This window comes from Crinia signifera, chromosome 1 (genome assembly GCF_055691185.1).
Source record: "Crinia signifera chromosome 1, ASM5569118v1, whole genome shotgun sequence".
Classification (NCBI taxonomy): Eukaryota; Metazoa; Chordata; class Amphibia; order Anura; family Myobatrachidae; genus Crinia; species Crinia signifera.
This window is the reverse complement of record NC_139217.1, coordinates 155256204-155275979: the sequence shown is the minus strand read 5'-3', so window position 1 is coordinate 155275979 and position 19776 is coordinate 155256204. Positions and strand designations below refer to the sequence as shown.

At 44.9% G+C, this 19776-nt stretch overlaps 1 protein-coding gene across 2 annotated transcripts; it reads left to right on the top strand.

The window, feature by feature from the left end:
• The first annotated feature begins 1 nt into the window (after position 1).
• DNAJA1 (DnaJ heat shock protein family (Hsp40) member A1) lies at positions 2 to 18754 on the top strand. 2 transcript variants are annotated; one of them, XM_083174913.1, is made up of 9 exons: positions 2 to 159; positions 8747 to 8902; positions 11547 to 11727; positions 11806 to 11910; positions 13805 to 14032; positions 14471 to 14585; positions 14677 to 14792; positions 16220 to 16320; positions 18045 to 18754. In XM_083174913.1, the coding sequence occupies exons 2-9, from the start codon at positions 8771 to 8773 to the stop codon at positions 18270 to 18272; spliced, it is 1206 nt and encodes a 401-aa protein (XP_083031039.1). In that variant the 5' UTR covers positions 2 to 159; positions 8747 to 8770; the 3' UTR covers positions 18273 to 18754. The 2 variants fall into 2 exon arrangements, with proteins under 2 accessions (XP_083031039.1, XP_083031041.1); XM_083174915.1 differs by having other exon boundaries at positions 8 to 182.
• Positions 18755 to 19776: the final 1022 nt, after the last annotated feature.

Sequence of the window (19776 nt, the reverse complement as noted above, 5' to 3'; positions counted from 1 at the left end):
CCAAGTGCCGGTTCCGGAGCCGTGACGTCACGCGTCACCCCGCCCCTCACTTTACATAAGGTCCCGGATGCGGCTCGCATATTCGATCTTTCCAGAAGCTGTTCTGTGGAGGGAGAGGCAGCACTGCAGCGGGAGAGCGCCGGGTACATCGCAGCGCGGGTGAGTGCGGCCGCCATTAGCAGGTGACAGCTGTAACGATGACGTCCTTGTATATCGCCGTGCTCGGGTTCTTGTCCCCGGCAGCCAGGGGCCACCCGCCAGCTTTTTGTTTCTGGCCTTCCTGCTGTCGCGCTTTGTGGTGTGTAGTATAATGTGGTGTAGGCCGAGGCTACCCCTACTACCTTTCTGGCGTTCCTGGTCTCCCATGGGTGGCCATGTGGTAACCGACATTACATCACCTCCCCAGAGTCTCAGGCCCCTACACTCGGGTGGGGTTTTTTACACTATCTTATTCTTACATTTGTGTATTTGGATGTACTGTTATGGGTGACAGCTTTTCAATTTTAGGGATGGGAAGAGATCGGTGATGTCTGTATCGACAATCACAGGGTGGATCACCTATAGTTGACCGTGTCTCGTTAGATGCCTAAAAATGATTGGCAGCATTTTGATTGACAGTAACAGAAGATTGATTCAAGCAAAAGATTGACAGGAATGTGGTTCACAGTGAAAAGGTTGACACTAGTTTTTGTTTGGTGTCTGTTGCCATTGGTTGACCTGGACACCATATAAGTGCACCCCCTTGCATGGCTCACTGTGCATGGCTCACTGTGCATTGCCATGCTTTGGGCATGGGGCCTTGCTGCGCTTGGCACACTGTTTTATTCTCCCTCTGTCCTATAACACGGTAAAGTATGAACAAGTTTAATTTAAAAAAAGTGTTTGCCTTTTTGCTTGCATTGATCTTCTGTTAAATGTCGATCTAGATGCTGCTGGCCATTTTTAGGCTCTAACTAGACATTGTTTGACCATTGGTGGTTGACAACTTGATTGTGGATTTAGACATTGTAGATCAGTCGGCCAGATATGGGGCTGTGCGTAGTAAGCTGACCGTGCCCCTTACTTATCCCCCTCTGCTATGTGAGTGCAGACACAGCTCACTTATTGTGGTAGCACTGGCTATCAGTCTCGTGGGACACAGCACTATGGAACACGCTACCCAGCTTACTGATATACCTGTACATAACCCATCACCTGCCAGAGATGTCCTACATGTCATTGGCCCCTTAACCAAAGAAGATACAGGGTTCTCTTAATCTGCCTAATGTGGGCCTATTACCGTTCTGCTGATCTGATTAGCTTTTCTTCCTCGCTCTCCATGGCAGCCATTACTCTGGGTATTCCCTCTCTATCTCCAGGTTTAGACAGGTATATTTTGAAAACTCCTCCCACCTTGGGTATATGTCTGCCTCCTCCCCTTCCTCTCCAGTCTTTTTTCCTGTCTCTAAGTTAGACTAGGTAGGATAAGGTTTGTTATTTTTTAGCTCAAGCGTACCTCAGTATATGCAGCCGGACGTCCCTGCGTGGCCGGGCTGAAATGGGTGCTTTCTACCCAGGGAGAAGAAGGGGCTCACCAGGCAGCGTCCTGCTCTGAGTTACCTGTAAGATGACCGGAGGCACAGGGCGGCGATGCGTGGACTCCGTCATCCCCCCGTAGGTCTGAGACACGGGGCAGACGTCCCTGCGTGGCCGGACCGAGATGAGCGTCCTGCGGTTACCTGCAGGGTGACCGGCGGCATGGCGGGCGCCGGCGTCTTCCTTTAGGTCTGAGACGCGAGCGTCTCCAGGAAGCCGGCTGCCGGGCAGAGCTGGTCGCGTGCACGCAAGACGGAAATGACGCGGGGTCCCTCCACTGAAGGGGCAACAGCGAGCGGCCGGAAGAAGGGCTGGCTTCACTCAGCAAAGGGCGGAAGTGATTGAACGGCGTCCGGAAGGACGCAATGCGCAGCCGCAGATGGCGAGCGCCGGGTTTAAAAGCCACTGGGGCTTGAACGCTGTACTCACCAGAGCAGCGATACCTACAGTATGGACCCGGAAGCTGATCCTTCTCCCACTATACCTGATACTGCCATGGAGAGGTAAGACCTCATTGAGGTGCGCTGCAATAGCATATCGATAGAGCAGTTAGTGATAGGCTTTCTTCTCTACTTAAAATTCCATAGTGTGTCTAAAGCCCCTGCAAAAAAGAAGGCAAAGACTAAAAATATCATGAGCAATTGCATGTCATGCGATACAGAGTTTACCCCGGAGAAAGGCGTTAATCTGTGCAAGGCGTGCAGGCAAACTACAGCCCCACAGGCGGTGGATCTAACTCAGATATTGTTGTGGATGAAGAGCTCACTGGTCACTAAGGAAGACCTTAAGGAGATTCAGGGAACTAAGAGGTCCAGGGCCCAAGCTAGCCTGGAGGGTGATGCGGATTCAGATCAGCCCATACTGAATGTGGATGACACAGACACGTCAGAACCAGAGTCAGGTGAAATACCTGAAAAAGAGAGGTCATTCAATTTAGATCTGGTAGACAGCCTATTAAAATACATTTACAAGGCTATGGATTATAAGGAGAAGGAAGAAGAGGCACCTGACTCATTATTTGAGGATAGAGCCTCTAAAAGCAGAAGTTTTCCTGTGCACAAGGTTCTTAAAGACCTGATGCTAGAACAATGGCAAAACATTGACAAGAAGTTCAGTAATTACAAGAGAGTGGAAAGAATGTTTCCCTTCAAGGATGAGCTCCTAGAGAAGTACTGCAAGTTACCCAAGGTGGATGCAGCGGTATCCGAGGTGGTCTCTAAAACCACGATACTGTTAGAAGACGGGGCTAATCTGAGAGACAGCATGGATAAGAAGGTGGAGATGGGCCTAAAGAAGTTGCACAACACTTCTACGGTCTCCCTAAAAGCAGGGGTCGCCATGGCTTCGACATCAAGAGCGCTCAGAGTATGGGGCACTAACATGGCGACAGACATAGATGAGAAGATATCAAGGCAGTATCTGATAAAGAACCTTAATATCATGATGAAGGCTATAGACTTCCTTTGCGAAGCATCTCTTGATGTGGTGGAGTACTCAGCCAAATCCATGGCAGCAGGGATAGCAGCCAGGAGGGCCATATGGCTGCGAAGCTGGGCCGCAGACGCTAACTCGAAGAACCGGCTTATAGCACTGCCATATGAGGGTAACCTACTGTTCGGGAGTAAATTAGACTCCATTATTCAAAGGATGTCAGGCGGCAAATCCGCCAAACTACCACAGGACAGGAGACAGAAGTTTCGAGGCCAATCTCCAAAACAGCACTTCCGGGAAGCTAAGAGCTACAGACCGGGGAGGCAATATGGAAGGTTTAACTCCGGCAGTACAAGGCAGTCCTTTCGCCAATCAGCGAGAAGGGGCTATCGTAGATTCTGACAATTACTGCCTAGGAGAATCGGTCGCGGTAGGAGGGAGGCTGACCAGATTCGTGGACAGATGGAGGAGATCAACACAGGACAGATGGGTTCTGTCAATCCTTACCCAGGGTTACAGCCTGGAGTTTCTAAAAATTCCGTTAGGAAGAAGATTTGTAAAATCAAGAGCGCCTACGACGACAGAGGAATCAGAAGCCTTAAAACTGATAATACAAGAAATGCTGGAATCAAGAGCTATAGAAAGAGTTCCAGTGGGAGAAAGAGGGAGAGGCTTCTACTCCAAGCTTTTTCTAGTAAAGAAGTCATCAGGGAAGTACCGTGCGATACTAGACCTAAGGGATCTGAACCTAAACATGCAAGCAAAAAAGTTCCATATGGATACCTTACAAGTAATTCTCCTAGGAATAAACCGCGCAGATTTCATGTGTTCGATAGATCTGAAGGATGCGTACTTCCACGTCCCGATAGCTGTAAAGGACCGAAAGTTCCTCAGACTGATGGTCTTAAAACAACACCTCCAGTTCAGGTGTCTCCCATTCGGTTTATCAGCCTCCCCAAGAGTATTTACGAAGATACTAACAAGTCTGATAGCATTCATAAGAATGCAGGGGGTTGCAATTTGGTCCTACCTGGACGATTTACTTATTTGCGGCAAGACAGAAGAGGAAGTGAGACAAGCAGTCCAGACTACAATCACTACACTTCGGAGTCACGGGTGGCTGATAAACAAAGGGAAAAGTCAACTGGAACCTCTTCAAAGGATTCAATTCCTAGGGGTCAATATAGATACAGTAGAGCACGCGGTATACTTGTCAGAAGAAAGATGCGGAAGAATCCTAGATCTGGCTTTACAAGTTCAGTCACAGAAGAAGACAACGTTAAGGCAGGTCCTCCGATTGCTAGGGATGATGTCATCCACCATAGGGGTGATACGAGATGGCATATGAGGATCCTGCAGAGAGAAATAAGACCCCTCACGAGAAGAGAAGTGGAGCTAGAGTACGAAGTAGTACTAAGCCAGGAAAGCAGGCGGTCACTGGACTGGTGGCTGGATCCTCAACTAAAACTGAGAAATACATCATTAAGTCAGCCCATGTACCAGGTCATAACCACGGACGTAAGTGCGACAGGATGGGGGGCCCACTGTCAAGACGCAAGGTGCCAAGGCTTGTGGTCCCAAGAAGAAAGAGCAATGTCCTCAAACCAGAGGGAGATGAGAGCTGTAGTGAGGGCGCTGAGATTCTTCCAGGAGCACATCAGAAACACTCATGTCAAGATCAGGTCGGACAACATGACGGTGGTAGCATATGTGAACCGACAAGGAGGGACCAGGAGTGTAAAGCTCTGGGAAGAAGTATCCAACATTATGCCGTGGGCAGAAAGAAACTTATGCTCCATATCCGCGCTCCATGTCCCAGGGAAGGAGAACGGCCTTGCGGATTTCTTAAGCAGAAAACAGGTGGTGCCAGGCGAATGGGAGCTAAACCAGGGAGTGTTCCTGGAAGTCACAAGGAGGTTCGGTTACCCACAAATCGACCTCATGGCAGCAAGGCACAACAGAAAGGTGAAGAGGTTCATGTCAAGAGAAGAGGTGACGGGGACAGAAGGAGTAGACGTATTTGCGCAAGAATGGAGGTTCAAGCTCGGGTACGTGTTCCCCCCCCTTTCCCCATGATTGCAAGAATTCTAAGGAAGATCAGGGAAGAGAGGGCGGCAGTTATCATCATACTCCCATTCTGGCCAAGGAGAAGCTGGTTCCCCACAGTGCTAAGGATGGCAGCCAAACGGCCTTGGAGTCTACCCCTCATACCGAATCTTCTCCAGCAGGGACCAGTGGTACACCCAGACATCAGGACCCTGAGTCTGTCGGCATGGATGCTGAACGGTTGATCCTAGTGCGGAAGGGATTGTCCCACCAGGTGGCACAGTTCCTGCTCAAGGCAAGGAAAGAGGTCTCATCCAGAATTTACTATAGGGTGTGGAGTAAGTTCACGGAATGGTCAAAGTCATACCCGGAAAGTATAAGGACTGGGATCCCCTGCGTACTTCAATTCCTATACGAAGGATTCTCCAAGGGCTTGGCGGCGTCAACTCTGAGGGTGCAGATCTCAGCTTTGTCGGTCATGCTGGACAGCAGATTGTCTGATGACCCACTCATAAAGAAATTCTATCAGGCGATCAAGAGAGAGCGTCCTAGAATCAGAGAGCCAGTAGCTCCGTGGGACTTGAACTTTGTCCTTAATGCCCTCATGAAGGCACCCTTCGAACCACTGGAGGAAGTACACATGAAGTTCGTTACGTGGAAAGTGGTCTTCCTTACAGCAATCACGTCCGCACGTAGGGTGGGTGAGCTACAAGCCCTCTGGGCGGAGCAACCGTACCTAAATATCCTGCACGATAGGGTCGTACTCAGAACGAATTCTAAATTCCTTCCTAAAGTGGTGTCCAGCACTACCCTCAATCAAGAAATCATTCTACCAGCCTTTTGTCCAGAACCAAGGACTGAGGAGGAGAAAAGACTGCACACGCTCGATATGCCTAGAGCTTATTACCTTATATCTGAAGAGATCAGAAGAAAATAGGAAAACCAAACAGCTATTCGTCCTACACTCAGGCGCAAGAAAGGGCGGAGCAGCCTCCAGAGTGACTATAGCGCGATGGATAACAGAGACCATAGCGTTCACCTATAAGGACGGAGGTTTGGAGGTTCCCAAGGAGCTGAGGGCACACTCTACCAGGGCCATATCTACATCTTGGGCCAACAAGGCGAGACTCTCAGCAAAGGATATCTGTGCAGCAGCCACGTGGAATTCTCTACATACTTTTGTTAAACATTATAATGTTAACGTATCTCCTGCCCAGTTTGGGAAGGTGGTGCTAGAGCATGCTGTAATGCTATAATTCAATACATATATACTTAAGCATCATCTTGACTATGTCTGTTTATTACTAACCCCCCCATATTTTATGCTTTGGTACATCCCAGAGTAATGGCTGCCATGGAGAGCGAGGAAGAAAGGATTCAATTATACTTACGATAATTCCGTTTCTTCTGAGCTTCTCCATGGCAGCCTATAAATTTCCCTCCCTGTTTAGATATATACATACTAGAGACACTCAAAAGACTGGAGAGGAAGGGGAGGAGGCAGACATATACCCAAGGTGGGAGGAGTTTTCAAAATATACCTGTCTAAACCTGGAGATAGAGAGGGAATACCCAGAGTAATGGCTGCCATGGAGAAGCTCAGAAGAAACGGAATTATCGTAAGTATAATTGAATCCTTTTAGCGCGTATCAATTATCAGAGGACCAGTTGTGGGACAGGGGAAATTTGATTAGTAAAAATCCATTGCTTCCTGATTGGTGAGTCATGGAAATCAAACCTGTTCCTTGATGTCACAAAGATGGTGGATTTCCCTGATTCAGGCTAGATGTTTAGGCCTCAAATGTGAACTGTTGGTAGCTCTCGAGGACTGGAGTTGCCTACCAATGGCCCATAGTGGCTAGATGTTTAGGCCTCAAATGTGAACTGTTGGTAGCTCTCGAGGACTGGAGTTGCCTACCAATGGCCCATAGTGTCTATCTGATGACTTGAGAGCTGGGTGTTGTGCACTCTGTCGTATGAGGAGTTTTTAAAATGTTAAAAAATGTTTTGAAGTGTTGGTGGATTGTCAGTGTACTGCTTGCGAGAGTTTAATTAGTAATGTAAAGCTGGCCGTACATCTACAGATTGATAGTCAGATTGGGCTGGTTGGAACAAAATCCTGGTAATTGATGAGAGCAAATGACAGTTGACCATTTGATTTGAAATGCTGGAAAACTGCCAAACTGTCATTCAGATATTAGCAGGCTTTTGTTCCAACCAGCCCAATCTGACAATCAATCTGTAGAGGTATGGCCACCTTAACTCTAGGGCCACCATTACATTTTTCCCAGTCATGCCTTTTTAACTCCCAAAACCTTGACACCTCATTGCCAGATCACTATGATTCTGCAGAACTTAGAATACTAGACATCATTAGACTAGAATGAATTAATGTCATACTGGGCAGCTAATGAGTAGCTTGAACGATAAATGTAATGGAAAAGAAGTGGAGATGGGCAATATTCAACCATATAATTCTTTCAGTGGTAATGCTAACTTGTCAAGTTCCCAGACAGATATTGTACTTGGAGGAAATACAGGAGTATGTAATTGTTCACATAGGTAAGGGGTGGAAAGCCTGCGGGCCGTAAACGTCCCCCGTAGCCAGTTTGTGAGGCCTGCACACCCTCCCCAATGGTCTGTATCAGAGATCAGGAAGGGACTGGGTGTCTTACATGTGAGGTGGTGAGTGACTCGGGCAGGTACGCGATAGGCGTCCAGCAGCGCTGCAGTCGGGCTCCGGATGCAGTTATTGATTGGCAGCCAGAGGGGAGATACTTTTAAAGAGGATAATGTTGGTCTGGCCCCTGGTAGGATTTCATACATTACAAATGGCCCTTCTATGAAAATAGGTCATTGACCGATTGTTTCACAGGTAGGAAAAACAGAAGGTCATTTGGCTTTAACCCTTGACAAACATGAGTTTTAATTATGGGGGCATGAAATTAAATCCCCATTTTTTTTTTTTCAAATCTTACTTTAAAGCGATCACAAGGGGACTCCAGTCAAGCTTTTCCATGCCAAACACTGCACACCATGTTTTGCTAGAGCTCCCTTTGTACATGGTCATGCTGAAACGTGACAGTACTTTCCAAACTGCTGCTCTAGAATGTCACTGTATGCTGTAGCATGAAGGCTTCCCTTCCCTCAAGTGAGGTCACAACAAACCATGTAAAACAGCCTAGTACATTCTTTCTTCTCTAAATACAGGTGGCAGGAAGTGCTGCTAAATCTAGACCTGCCACCGTCAGACCAAAAATTGTTCATTGTATTACCATTGCACCAGCACTGTGCTTGCACTTTGGCACTGCACATAGTGATCTGAGACTTTACTTCCTGGCCATGGTAACCCAATCTGTGACGCTCCAGACTTGACAGTGCTAGTGCTGACATTGCTCCCAGAGGCTGTTTCGAGCTCAATATTGAGTGTTCCAACCGAGGACAGGTTCCTTTTTTCCCTCTGCACTTGCAGCTACAGTTCTAGCAGAGTATAACTGGTACAGAAGGAGGAATCCTAGGAGTTATTTTGAGTCACTGATATCGTTCAATATCATCCACGCTACTTCTGATGTTTAACTTTCTAAAAAAATATAATCATTAGGACATGCTCATAAGTGGCTGCTATCAGTTTATTTTAGGTTTCATTGGTTTACAATCTGGTGAATACGTTTGTTTTTGTTTTTTTTTTTCACAGTAAAATTTGATCACATTTTGAAAAATGGTGGTAGAAACTGGATACTATGACACTTTGGGAGTGAAACCAAATGCCACCCAGGAAGAACTGAAAAAAGCCTACAGAAAGCTTGCTTTGAAGTACCACCCAGATAAGAATCCTAATGAAGGAGAAAAGGTACGTTTTTGTTGTATGGTTTTTCTGCCTGTTTGTATGTTGCTTACATGTGGGAAAAGTTGGCACATTGTTTGAATAATGAATTGTCGGTACTCTTTACCTAGAAGGGCGCCAGCGATTGAAATCGCGGGCGTCGGGGGTAAAAATCGCGGTCATCGCGGGTAAATCGGGATGGCCGCGATGCCCGCGATTTTCCCATAGGGAACAATGTTAAAAAGGCTGATTGACCGCGATTTTACTGTTAAATGCCTCAATGGACCCGATTTGGCCCTAGGAATCAATGTTAAATGGGCCACAGAGCCCAAATAAGCACAATTAACCCTTAAATGTCCCCCCCAATTTTTAACGCCACCCCACGATCCACGCAAACCCGAAGCGTGGCGAGCGCAGCGAGCCCGCGAGGGGCGGCGGTACGCGTCCTCCGACCTTTTCATACCCCCACTATCCACTAGGGCGTGGAGTGAGAATAGAATAGTGTGGCGAGCGCAGCGAGCCACCGAGCCCGAAGCGTGGCGAGCGCAGCGAGCCCCGCGAGGGGACGCGGATACCTTCACAGGTAGACGCGTCCCCTCGCGGGCTTCACAGGTGTCGGCGTCGCCACGGACACCTGTGAAGCCCGCGAGGGGACGCGTATAACTGTGAAGGTATCCGCGTCCCCTCGCGGGGCTCGCTGCGCTCGCCACGCTTCGGGCTTGGTGGCTCGCTGCGCTCGCCACACTATTATATTCTCACTCCACGCCCTAGTGGATAGTAGGGCATGAAAAGGTCGGAGGATGCGTACCGCCGCCCCTCGCGGGCTCGCTGCGCTCGCCACGCTTCGGGTTCGCGTGGATCGTGGGGTGGCGTTAAAAATTGGGGGGGACATTTAAGGGTTAATGGGCTCTGTGGCCCATTTAACATTGATTTCTATGGCCAAATCGGGTCCATTGAGCCATTTAACAGTAAAATCGGGTCCATCGCGCCTTTTAACATTGATTCCTATGGTAAATCGGGAGCATCGCGTCGCGGGCATCGCGGGTACATTTATGGCCGGCCGCGACGCGACCGACACGATTTCCATGTTTAACATGGGTTTCAATGGGAAATCGCGGGCATCGCGTCGGTCGCGGCCAGACCTAAATGTACCCGCGATGCCCGCGACGGGCGCCCTTCTAGGTAAAGAGTACCGAATTGTCTTGGGGTCATCTTTGTCTATCCCATAAACCACCTGTATGAGAACTGTACATGTGTTGTAATAAAGTGCCCACACTAGAACGAGCTGTGATCTTAAAAGCTGGCCATACATCAGAACGATTTCAGGCCCGAACGCACTATTTCGACGGGTCGTGTGATGAATTGTGTTTTGAGTGCAAATCGTGCGGGGTTTCAGTATGATGCGCGGGCCTTCTAGTCCTGAGGTGGATCCCCAGATCTTTTATGCTGCATGTAAGGCCTGGTATACACCAGAACGATCCTGATTGTTAGTAGATCGTTAGCAGATTGTGTGATGGTCGCACGATCTGTTGGAGCACACAATCTGCTAACGATCTGCATCCAATCTGATTCTAATCCGATCTGAGTCTGTATCCAGTTGAATGGATCTTTTACTGATCCTACCTGCAGCAGGTAGGATCTGTAAGACGACCAAACGACAGCGGGGACGCACATCGGATTAAGATCGGAATTGGACCTAAACATGCCCAATCTACATACAATCTGCATCCAATCGGTCGGAATTGAGCCCTAATCGTTCTGGTGTGTACCCCCCCTAAGATCTGAAGATGCTGCTAAAGACCAGTATTTTGGGAGTTGCAGACCTTAGGATAGATCTTGTGTATTACATACACAAGATCTATTGTCGCTGCTGGGAACCGTTGGATGACTGAACTGATGCTGGTCGTCCTGATGTATGGCCAATTTAAGATTAATCTTAAGATTTCCCTTGAATGCCCAATAAAGTCCTGGACAAAATATGTCATGCAAAAAGTAAGTTTTTGACAAAGATTTTAGAAAAAGTTTGAACACCTTCTGGTAGCCTGAGCACTCGACCGCCTGAGAGCTTGAACTGCCAAATTGCCAACCGCTCATATACGCATGCACCCTACACCAAAATATCAGTGCCCCAAATACTGGACGTGCCAGATCTTTTTAATACCTGGGCCTGCCGTAATGCCCCTACTCCCAAATACCCAAATGAGACAGTGTTCCAGCTCCCAAATACTCAACTATTAAAGTGCCTGTGTGCCCAAACATGCCCATATTCCCCAACCATCTGAATGTGTCCAAATACCAGAGCGCCCAAGAAGCTGAGTCCCACAGATCTTTAGCTGCATCTTCTGATTTTCCAGGCTGCAGGGATGATCAGTAGATGCAGCTAAAGATCCTTGGGAGAGCGCATTGGATCGCAATACTTTGTTAACTATTTGTGGTAAGGTCGGCCCAAAAAAATTGTTTTAGTGTGGGGCACCTTTTAGACTGTCAATCCTTTGTGTAAACTGCTGCTTACTGTGAAATATTGTAATCTAATATAAAACTGCTACTGTAAGTGTAAACGGTGCAATATATATGTATATAAATATATACACACAGTTTAAATACTTCCTCTATTTGTAGACTTTTCTGTGAAGAATTATACATTTCTCAAAGATGTATATTTTTATTACAGTTCAAACAGATTTCCCAGGCTTATGAAGTACTCTCTGATGCCAAGAAGCGCGACTTATACGACAAGGGGGGTGAACAGGCCATAAAAGAGGGAGGTACAGGATGTAGCGGTTTTGGATCACCAATGGACATATTTGATATGTTCTTTGGTGGAGGAGGAAGGATGCAGCGGGAACGAAGAGGTAAAGCTCAGCAACATAGACTACAATTCTATTTAATTTACTAAATTGTTGTGCTTACACTTCTACTATTGCTTGTAGGTAAAAATGTAGTACATCAGCTGTCTGTATCGCTGGAAGACCTTTATAATGGAGCAACAAGAAAATTGGCATTACAGAAAAATACAATCTGTGACAAATGTGAAGGTATGTAGTTGAGGAGATGAGCCAGCGACCGGAGTCTTGCTATACCGACCTAATTAATGGACCGTAGTGAATTGTATGCAGCTAGAAAGTTACTGCTGTTGCTAGACAAGGTTTGAAAATCAGGAGTACAGTCACTATCCAGATGTCAACCAGTGTTTTTAAGGGATAAACAATCTTAAGTGTGTGGTGTAATCCTAACCCTGTGGGGAATAGCATAAGCAGAATACTTAAACTGCTGTCAGGTTTGGTTCTTGCTTTGGATGGTAAAATACTTGTGGATCCTCAGAAAATGTGATGTTCATCTGCCTAGAGGATGTTGACTTACCATTATTCACTGCATTGACAGATAAAATAAGTCTCCCTTATGACTTGTCCCTGAAGTAGTTGTCAAGCCTAGAATATGCCAAGAGTAAAGTGTACAAATATTTAAAGATTACAAAGTGGCATATTCAATTAATCTGGAAGTATTTGAATTGCTGGTTGTATAGCTATTTCTAGTCTCTTAAATTCCCACATAACCTCCCTGCAAGCAGAAGGGGGGAATAAAACTCCATGTTTTCCGGTCATCACTGCTCTGGTACCTGGTTTTTCTGGATGTGGTATGGGAGCCTGTAAGCAGAATTTCCAACTTGCCAGAACTACTGGGAGAGAGGGGTTGACTTGATGTTGCCAGAGTTAGTTCTGTGAATTCTGAATGTTTGGTTGTTCCTGCAAGATGATTGGCCACTGGGCAGTGTTTCATTGGATTGTTTTGGTTGAAAGCTGGCTGAGATATTGTGCAGCATAAGACTCACGTTCACAGCCTATTTGAGTGCACCTAGATTTTACTTTCACTTATGGTGGGTAGAACTTGTGAGATTCCCACTATTCCTATTTGATTTCTTATACAGGTTGAGCATCCCGTATCCATATATACAAAAACCGAAATATTCCAAAAACCAGCGTGCTTCAGGATCCTCTTCAGCAGCATCTCTGGTCCCACAGGTGCATTGCACAAGTGCGCCGCTGACTTCACTGGCGTGCCTGCAAACTCTTGCAATGCACCCCTGGGCCTGCTAAAGATGATCCTGAAGGATGCCGGGGGACCAGGTAAGTATGTAAAAAAATTCCAAAAAACAGAAAAATCCCTTATCCAAGATGTCGTGTTCCCGAGCATTTCGGATAAGGGATACTCAACCTGTAGAAGAGAAATCAGATGGGAAAATATTGGAAATCGAAGGGTGTTGACTGCCTTCGATGCAGGTTGGATCCTGATGTGACACCAGGATCGAAAGCAAAAATACTTACCTGGCAAGTCTATTTCTGCTTCAATCTGGCCTTTACATGCTGCTTTATGCAGCATCCCACCCTCCTGTTCGCTTCCGGCACCCACCTGAGTCCCGGCTGCAGTCAATATGGAATCTGTACAGTGATGGCTGCTCGGATTGAACCATGTGTACCCATCATTACTGTTTAAAGCAATCTGACACTGCATCATTTCTCTGTTGTAGACATACAAACTGTTCTGGCATTGTAGCACGCATCGGCTGTTAATAGTCAAGGTTAGGAGATGGGGTACAATGCTCTTTCAAAACCACCAGATTTGAAAGTTATCTATAACTTCTCTTCAGATAATTCCCCTCATTACCCTCATTTTGAATCCCAATGTAACGATTTCTGTTTAAAATGTTGCATATGTGATATGTCAAGTCAACCAGTTTATAGAAGAACCAATTCAAACAAACTAGATATTTAAAGAACAAACCTTAATAGATACAGGAAAGTTTGAATGTGCTGCTAAAGGAGGTCCCAAAGAATACAATGCCTGCAGTGACACAATCTATACCCAGAAATAAGTTGTGTAGCTGAATTCCTTAGTTGTGCATTATGGAATTTTTATTTTCTTCAATTTCAGGCCGTGGCGGTAGAAAGGGAGCTGTGGAATGCTGCCCAAACTGCAGAGGTTCTGGTATGCAGATTAGAATTCATCAAATAGGACCAGGAATGGTCCAGCAGATTCAGTCTGTTTGTCCAGAGTGCCAAGGACAAGGGGAGAGGATTAATCCAAAGGACCGGTGTAAGAGTTGCACTGGCAGAAAGATCATCAGAGAGAAGAAGATTCTTGAAGTTCATATTGACAAAGGTTTGTTTTAATCATTATATTTATTTAAAACACCTTGCAGCCGCTGGTGTTATCTGGTTTTATAGGCTTTTTAGATGAAATGCTCCATATACAAGAATTACTGTTGTGCAGAGGGTTTGTCCTAAATCTACAGGGATACGACTTGAGGTGGCACCTTAATAAAACCATGGTAGGAGAGCAAACAATATATGCAAATATGGGCTTTCCATCCATGTCGTCTTTGCCCCATTGATGAAATGGCAATAATAGGCCAAAGCAAGATTAATTCAAATTCAATGTGGAACGGTGTCATGTCTGACCTGAGTTCTTCGGTCTAATCCTTCAGTGGAGTTTTTCCTTTCTCGGCTGTGGCATTCTATAAATGGCTTTCAGAGTGCTGTCGTTCTGTAACATTTTCTCCAATAGCCTTGTATTAACAATTTTAATACTTTGCAATAGGAATGAAGGATGGTCAGAAAATCACTTTCACCGGTGAAGGAGACCAGGAACCAGGGCTTGAACCAGGGGACATTATCATTGTGTTGGACCAAAAGGACCATGCTGTATTTACAAGGTATAGGACCAGCTTAATTGTTCTGTTAATATTTACTAGGACTCTAATGGGAAGCAAAGCACTTACATATATGTATATTTTTGTGTTAAAGGAGGGGTGAGGACCTTCTGATGCATATGGAAATAGAGCTCGTGGAGGCTTTGTGTGGGTTTCAGAAACCTATAGTGACTTTGGACTCCAGGACTATAATTATTACATCTCACCCTGGTAAGTAGATCATATTCTAATTTTATTCACTTGGCAATATTTTCACAATTCTTTTATTGCAAATTATGATAAATTATCACTCTGCCCTCAGACCTCCAAACAGCTCATGGTTTTTCAGGTCTCCTCATAGAATCACAAGGGAAAATTAGACCCACCTGCAGAACTCTTCTCTGAGCAATGAATAAATCTGAACACCTGCTAGTGTACCTGTAAAACATTACCTGTTGTCCTCAGATCTGAGTACCACTGTATTTAAATGTTTTGAAAGCAAACCGAAACATGGAAACTGTACCATGTAAGGTGTTGCACTGTAATAACGTGTTCTGAGAGTACAAGCATTACACAGTAGAAACAAAAAGGGGTGGTAAATTGTTAAATATAAAATAAGGACCTGGTATAAGCCTCATCCTATTAATAAATAAAAGTGCTAATTATCCTTTTTTCATATGTTTCTTATATAGCGCACACATTCCGCAGCACTTTACAGAGAATATTTGAACAGTCACATCAGCCCCTGCCCCAGTGGAGATTATAATCTATATTCCCTACCACATGTACATGCGCATTCATTCTAGGGTTAATTATTTTTTCTTTTTTTGGAAGCCAATTAACCTACCAGTGTACAGATGGATCCGCTCTAGTTTAGCGGGTGTCTGGCAGTCGGATCGCCAGCCGCCAGAAGGGGACGCTTGTGCGTATCCTTCCGATGGAGCTCCCCGTCGCTGTCTAAAGGTCCCCGCACCCCCCTAACTCAGCCCATAAACTGGTACGCGTGTGTGACACTCACACGTCCCAGTCAGATGGAGCCCCTCTCTGCCGGTGCGCACCAGCAGGGACATTCTGGCAAGCCCCGGCGCTGGCTGAGACGCTCAGTCTGTAGTTTTGAACCCAATTAGCAGTTACAAAAGAAAGCATTGGCAGATGTAGTGTTTGACTTGGAAAAAATGAACAGTTTTCCCAGGCATCAAACATTAGGGTCGATCCTATTGGTCACAATGAATTCACAGGTGCACTTTACAACAGCAAAATTTGCAGAAAAGTGTTTGCTGCCCCATAGGGTACTGAGCAATTTTCAGTGAATTTTGGCTGAAACCAGCATGCAAAGGGGTGAGATCAGGTGCTGTTGCCAGTGTTTAAATGCCATTGGGTGCAACCTTTCCTACTGAAAGGAATCCTCCAACCAGTCCATGCAGAAAATGTGTAATTCCCTGACCAAAGCCGTTGGGATGAAGTAGTACAGTTTAAACACCGAATGGAGTTTCCGATCCTGCTAATTTGTGTTAATTTAGCAGGATCGGAAACTAGTCTAGTTAGAATATCTTTAAATGACTTCTGTTGGTATTCTGTTCTCCATAGCGGTCTATGTAGTGTATTAGAAATGCTGTCATTTCATGATTATGCCTAAATGTGTACATTTTTACTTGTAGGTCAAATTGTTAAACACGGAGATATTAAATGTGTTTTAAATGAAGGTATGCCCATCTATCGCCGGCCATATGAGAAGGGACGCCTTATTGTTGAATTCCAAGTAAGTTGAAATTGACAATATAATTTGCATTTATACTGATCAGCAAATGCAGAGTACAATGTTTAATTCTTAGAAAGGTTTAAACCACTAGGGACAAACCATCTTAGCAGGCATTATCTACACCCATTACTGTTGAACACGTATGGTTGGCTAGTGGGTGACATGACAAGACTTTACCACAATGGTAAGAACTACTGCTCTTTTTGACAGTCCCTTAGAATCTGTTCTGCAGCTGTCACCTTTTCTATATGGACTTTGTTAATCAGCAGTTACTAACCCAGAAGACTGGGGCTTCATGAGGGGATTAAGCCTCTGCAGGGTAGTTGCTCAGTGGCCAGTTAGTCTTCAGTGCATCCTCTAAAAATATAAAGTTTGATACTTCCAAGCCCACCTTTTTTGACCTGAGGGGGTAGAAATATTTTTTTGTACATTAATCCAGTGTCTCCCAGGGTTTGTGAGAAACATACTTTATTTTTGTTCTGGTGGCTGGACATGTTTAATTTCGCACATTATTACTGTATTGTCAATGTCCATTCAGATCCAGTTACTTCACTGGATCTCTGTCTCAAACAGGAGGGTTAGAACAGTTTTATTCTGTCCCCTCTCATGGCTCGCCATGCTTTGGGCACTTTTATTCTCCCACATCGCCCTAGTGGATGGTAGGGCATGAAATATTGCCTGTTGGCTCAAAAACCAGTGAAAAACCCCATGTCGACCTTTTGAGCCGTCCACTTTTTGAGCGTATACCCTTAAATGTGTGCTGTGGCGTCATCCCACTGAGCCACACACTTTCAATAAATCGTTGGTATTGCACATCTGTACTGGGTGGTATGGGTGCTGATTATGGTGCAGGGTGGGAGGGTTTAAAGGAAAAAGGCATAAGAGCCAAAATGCGTTTGATAGACACATGTTACCAGGTCAAGGCACCATAAGACCTGCCCTACCTGCTGCATTGGGGAGAACGTAGCCGGAAGTCTCTGAGCTGACACTCTTGTTGAGATGGATCCAGTTAAGTAACGGGATCCGAGCTGACATTGAGAATACAGTATTAATGTTTAAATAAACACCCCTACATTTTTATTCAGCATCTTCTCATTCTTTCAAACTTCAGCATACGCACAAGACCAACTCCACCTTGTAAAGTGCGTTATTCACATTGCTTTATCATCTCTAAGGGTGAGGACCACCCTTAAATCTACCCAACCCCTCACCCATCTCAACCCAATGTGTTTTATACTAACAAAGGACAGATTAGCTGGCAGCAATTGAGATTGAGGGAGGTGCAGGAGCCAGCATTTCCAGTGCAGAATTTAATGTTCATGCCATAAGTAGAAATGACTTAAGGTGGCCATAGACTACTGTGAGAAATTGCAGCAGTGTATGGCCAGCTGAGTCTACTTGAGCTGGCCAGGACCTTCCTGGAGGGCAGGATGTATCGCATGCGACCTCATTCCCTGCTGCCAAGAGGTGGGTTGGAGGTCAGACATGAAGCAGGTCTGACCTCCGACTCCGATGCACATAGGATTGGATATCGCACATCTGATTTGGGCACTTTCACCCCATTTCTTGGCCTGGTGAAAAGTGACAAAATTGAATTGGTATATGGGAACCTTCTAAAGTGAAGTACAAAAACACCTTTTGCATGTTTGTATCATGACCTTAACCGTAGATCTAGAGATGAAGTCCATGAGATGTTTTTTATTTTATTATTTTTCTTCCTGCAGGTCAACTTTCCTTCTAGTGGTTTCATTTCACCAGATAAACTTCCTTTGTTAGAAAAGCTCCTGCCATCAAGAAAAGTCATTGAAGAGTCTGAAGAGATGGAGCAAGTTGAGCTTATGGAATTTGATCCATCCCAGCAGAGGCGTTCACATTACAATGGGGAAGCCTATCATGATGATGATGATGACCACACCCACCCAAGAGGTGGCGTTCAGTGCCAGACCTCTTAGGCCAAATAAGTGAAGGTTTAGTTTTATTGCTCCAACAACTTGGTGCTGGAAGAAGGGGATGAAAATTTAGTGCAGTCTTTAGGGGTCTTGAGAGCCACGCTGTGCAACCATTCTCTTGTGTCCTGAAGATGTGAAAAAAATCAAACTGTAGAGCAATATACAGTATTAGGCTTCTACAGTACTGAAACTCGATGAACCTATGTTTTGTGAAGGCTAACAGACTCTTAACCCAGTGCAACATCTACCTGTTTTAATACCCATCCCACCACCCCAATATATTTATCAATTGAAACTTGACAAATTATTTAGCTGATCTTGAGCTTTGTTTCTTGAATTCCAGCGCGTTCACAAATTTCGTTTGTGTATAAATGTTAGTACATGTTAACGGCATGCTAATTTCTTACACGCATGCCTCTGCATAGGCTTTCAGTGTCCTTGGAGGTGTGCTTGTTTGCCCATTAAAATTCCTTGCTGTATTTATACATCTGGTTCCAGTAAATTATTGATTTGTATTTGAGCATTGAACCCTTTTACATGGCCTTAATTTACCTCTAGTCGTTTTTTTATATATACAACATTTACTTGTTTTGGGTCCACTGACATTTGCAGTTAGTGAGCTGAAGACTATGTACATGCTTCATGTATGTCAACATGTTGCACTGTATTAATAAAATTCTACATGTTAAATGAAGTTTGAATGCGTAAATGTAATTTTGAGCATTTCAACATGCTTGCAGTTTAAAAAATTTTTTTTTTATAATGGTGTTTTTACAAGTTGAGAGGAGTTAAATTGCAGAATATATGTGTGAACGTTTTCACATCGCAAAATGCATGGTTGCACGAAGACTTTGAAACTTCAGTCCCAGTGCAACCCTGCATTTTGCACTGTTCAGATCGCTTGAGCGAACCTGCAATAGAATAGAATCAACTATTGGCAATGTATGCTGGCGTGCACACTAGGAATTTTTTGTGGATTACAGTGCAGCATCAAAAGTTTAAGGAGGGGAGGGTTCATAAGAGTAACTTATGAACAAACATGTACATCCACACATTTTAGGAAAGATATTTCACTTCAAAATCTTACATACGAGCAGCAGCAATTGTTTTAGACTGTGACTAACATTTAACGATAACCTCTTCCCACAAGAGCGTAATGTTAGTATTCCGAATAATTTTTTTTTTAGTTGAATCCAAACTCGTGTTATTTGGGTACACTATTATACCTAACTCTAAAGGGAAATGAGATATCTTTTTATAGAAAGTGTGAGTATGGTATGGTATTTTTTAAACAAAATAATATAGAACTTTTGTGTAAATTCCTTGTCTCTACGAAATATGATACAATTTGGTTTCTTTTTCCTTCACATTTGACTGCTGAAAATAAAGGAGAATTTTGAATAATACAAGAATACATATTGAAAAAGGAGTAGAAAGCATGTGTGCACTTGTATGAGCCACACCTAGGTTGTGAGCAGTGTGCGACAAACGATTTTATACTTTGTAA

Excerpts from the sequence above, each read along its gene's own strand:
- DNAJA1 (XM_083174913.1), top strand. The coding sequence starts at position 8,771 with ATGGTGGTAGAAACTGGATACTATGACACTTTGGGAGTGAAACCAAAT. Across the intron at positions 11,728-11,805 it reads GATGCAGCGGGAACGAAGAG|GTAAAAATGTAGTACATCAG; the intron begins GTAAAGCTCAGC and ends TATTGCTTGTAG. Across the intron at positions 14,033-14,470 it reads TGAAGTTCATATTGACAAAG|GAATGAAGGATGGTCAGAAA; the intron begins GTTTGTTTTAAT and ends ACTTTGCAATAG.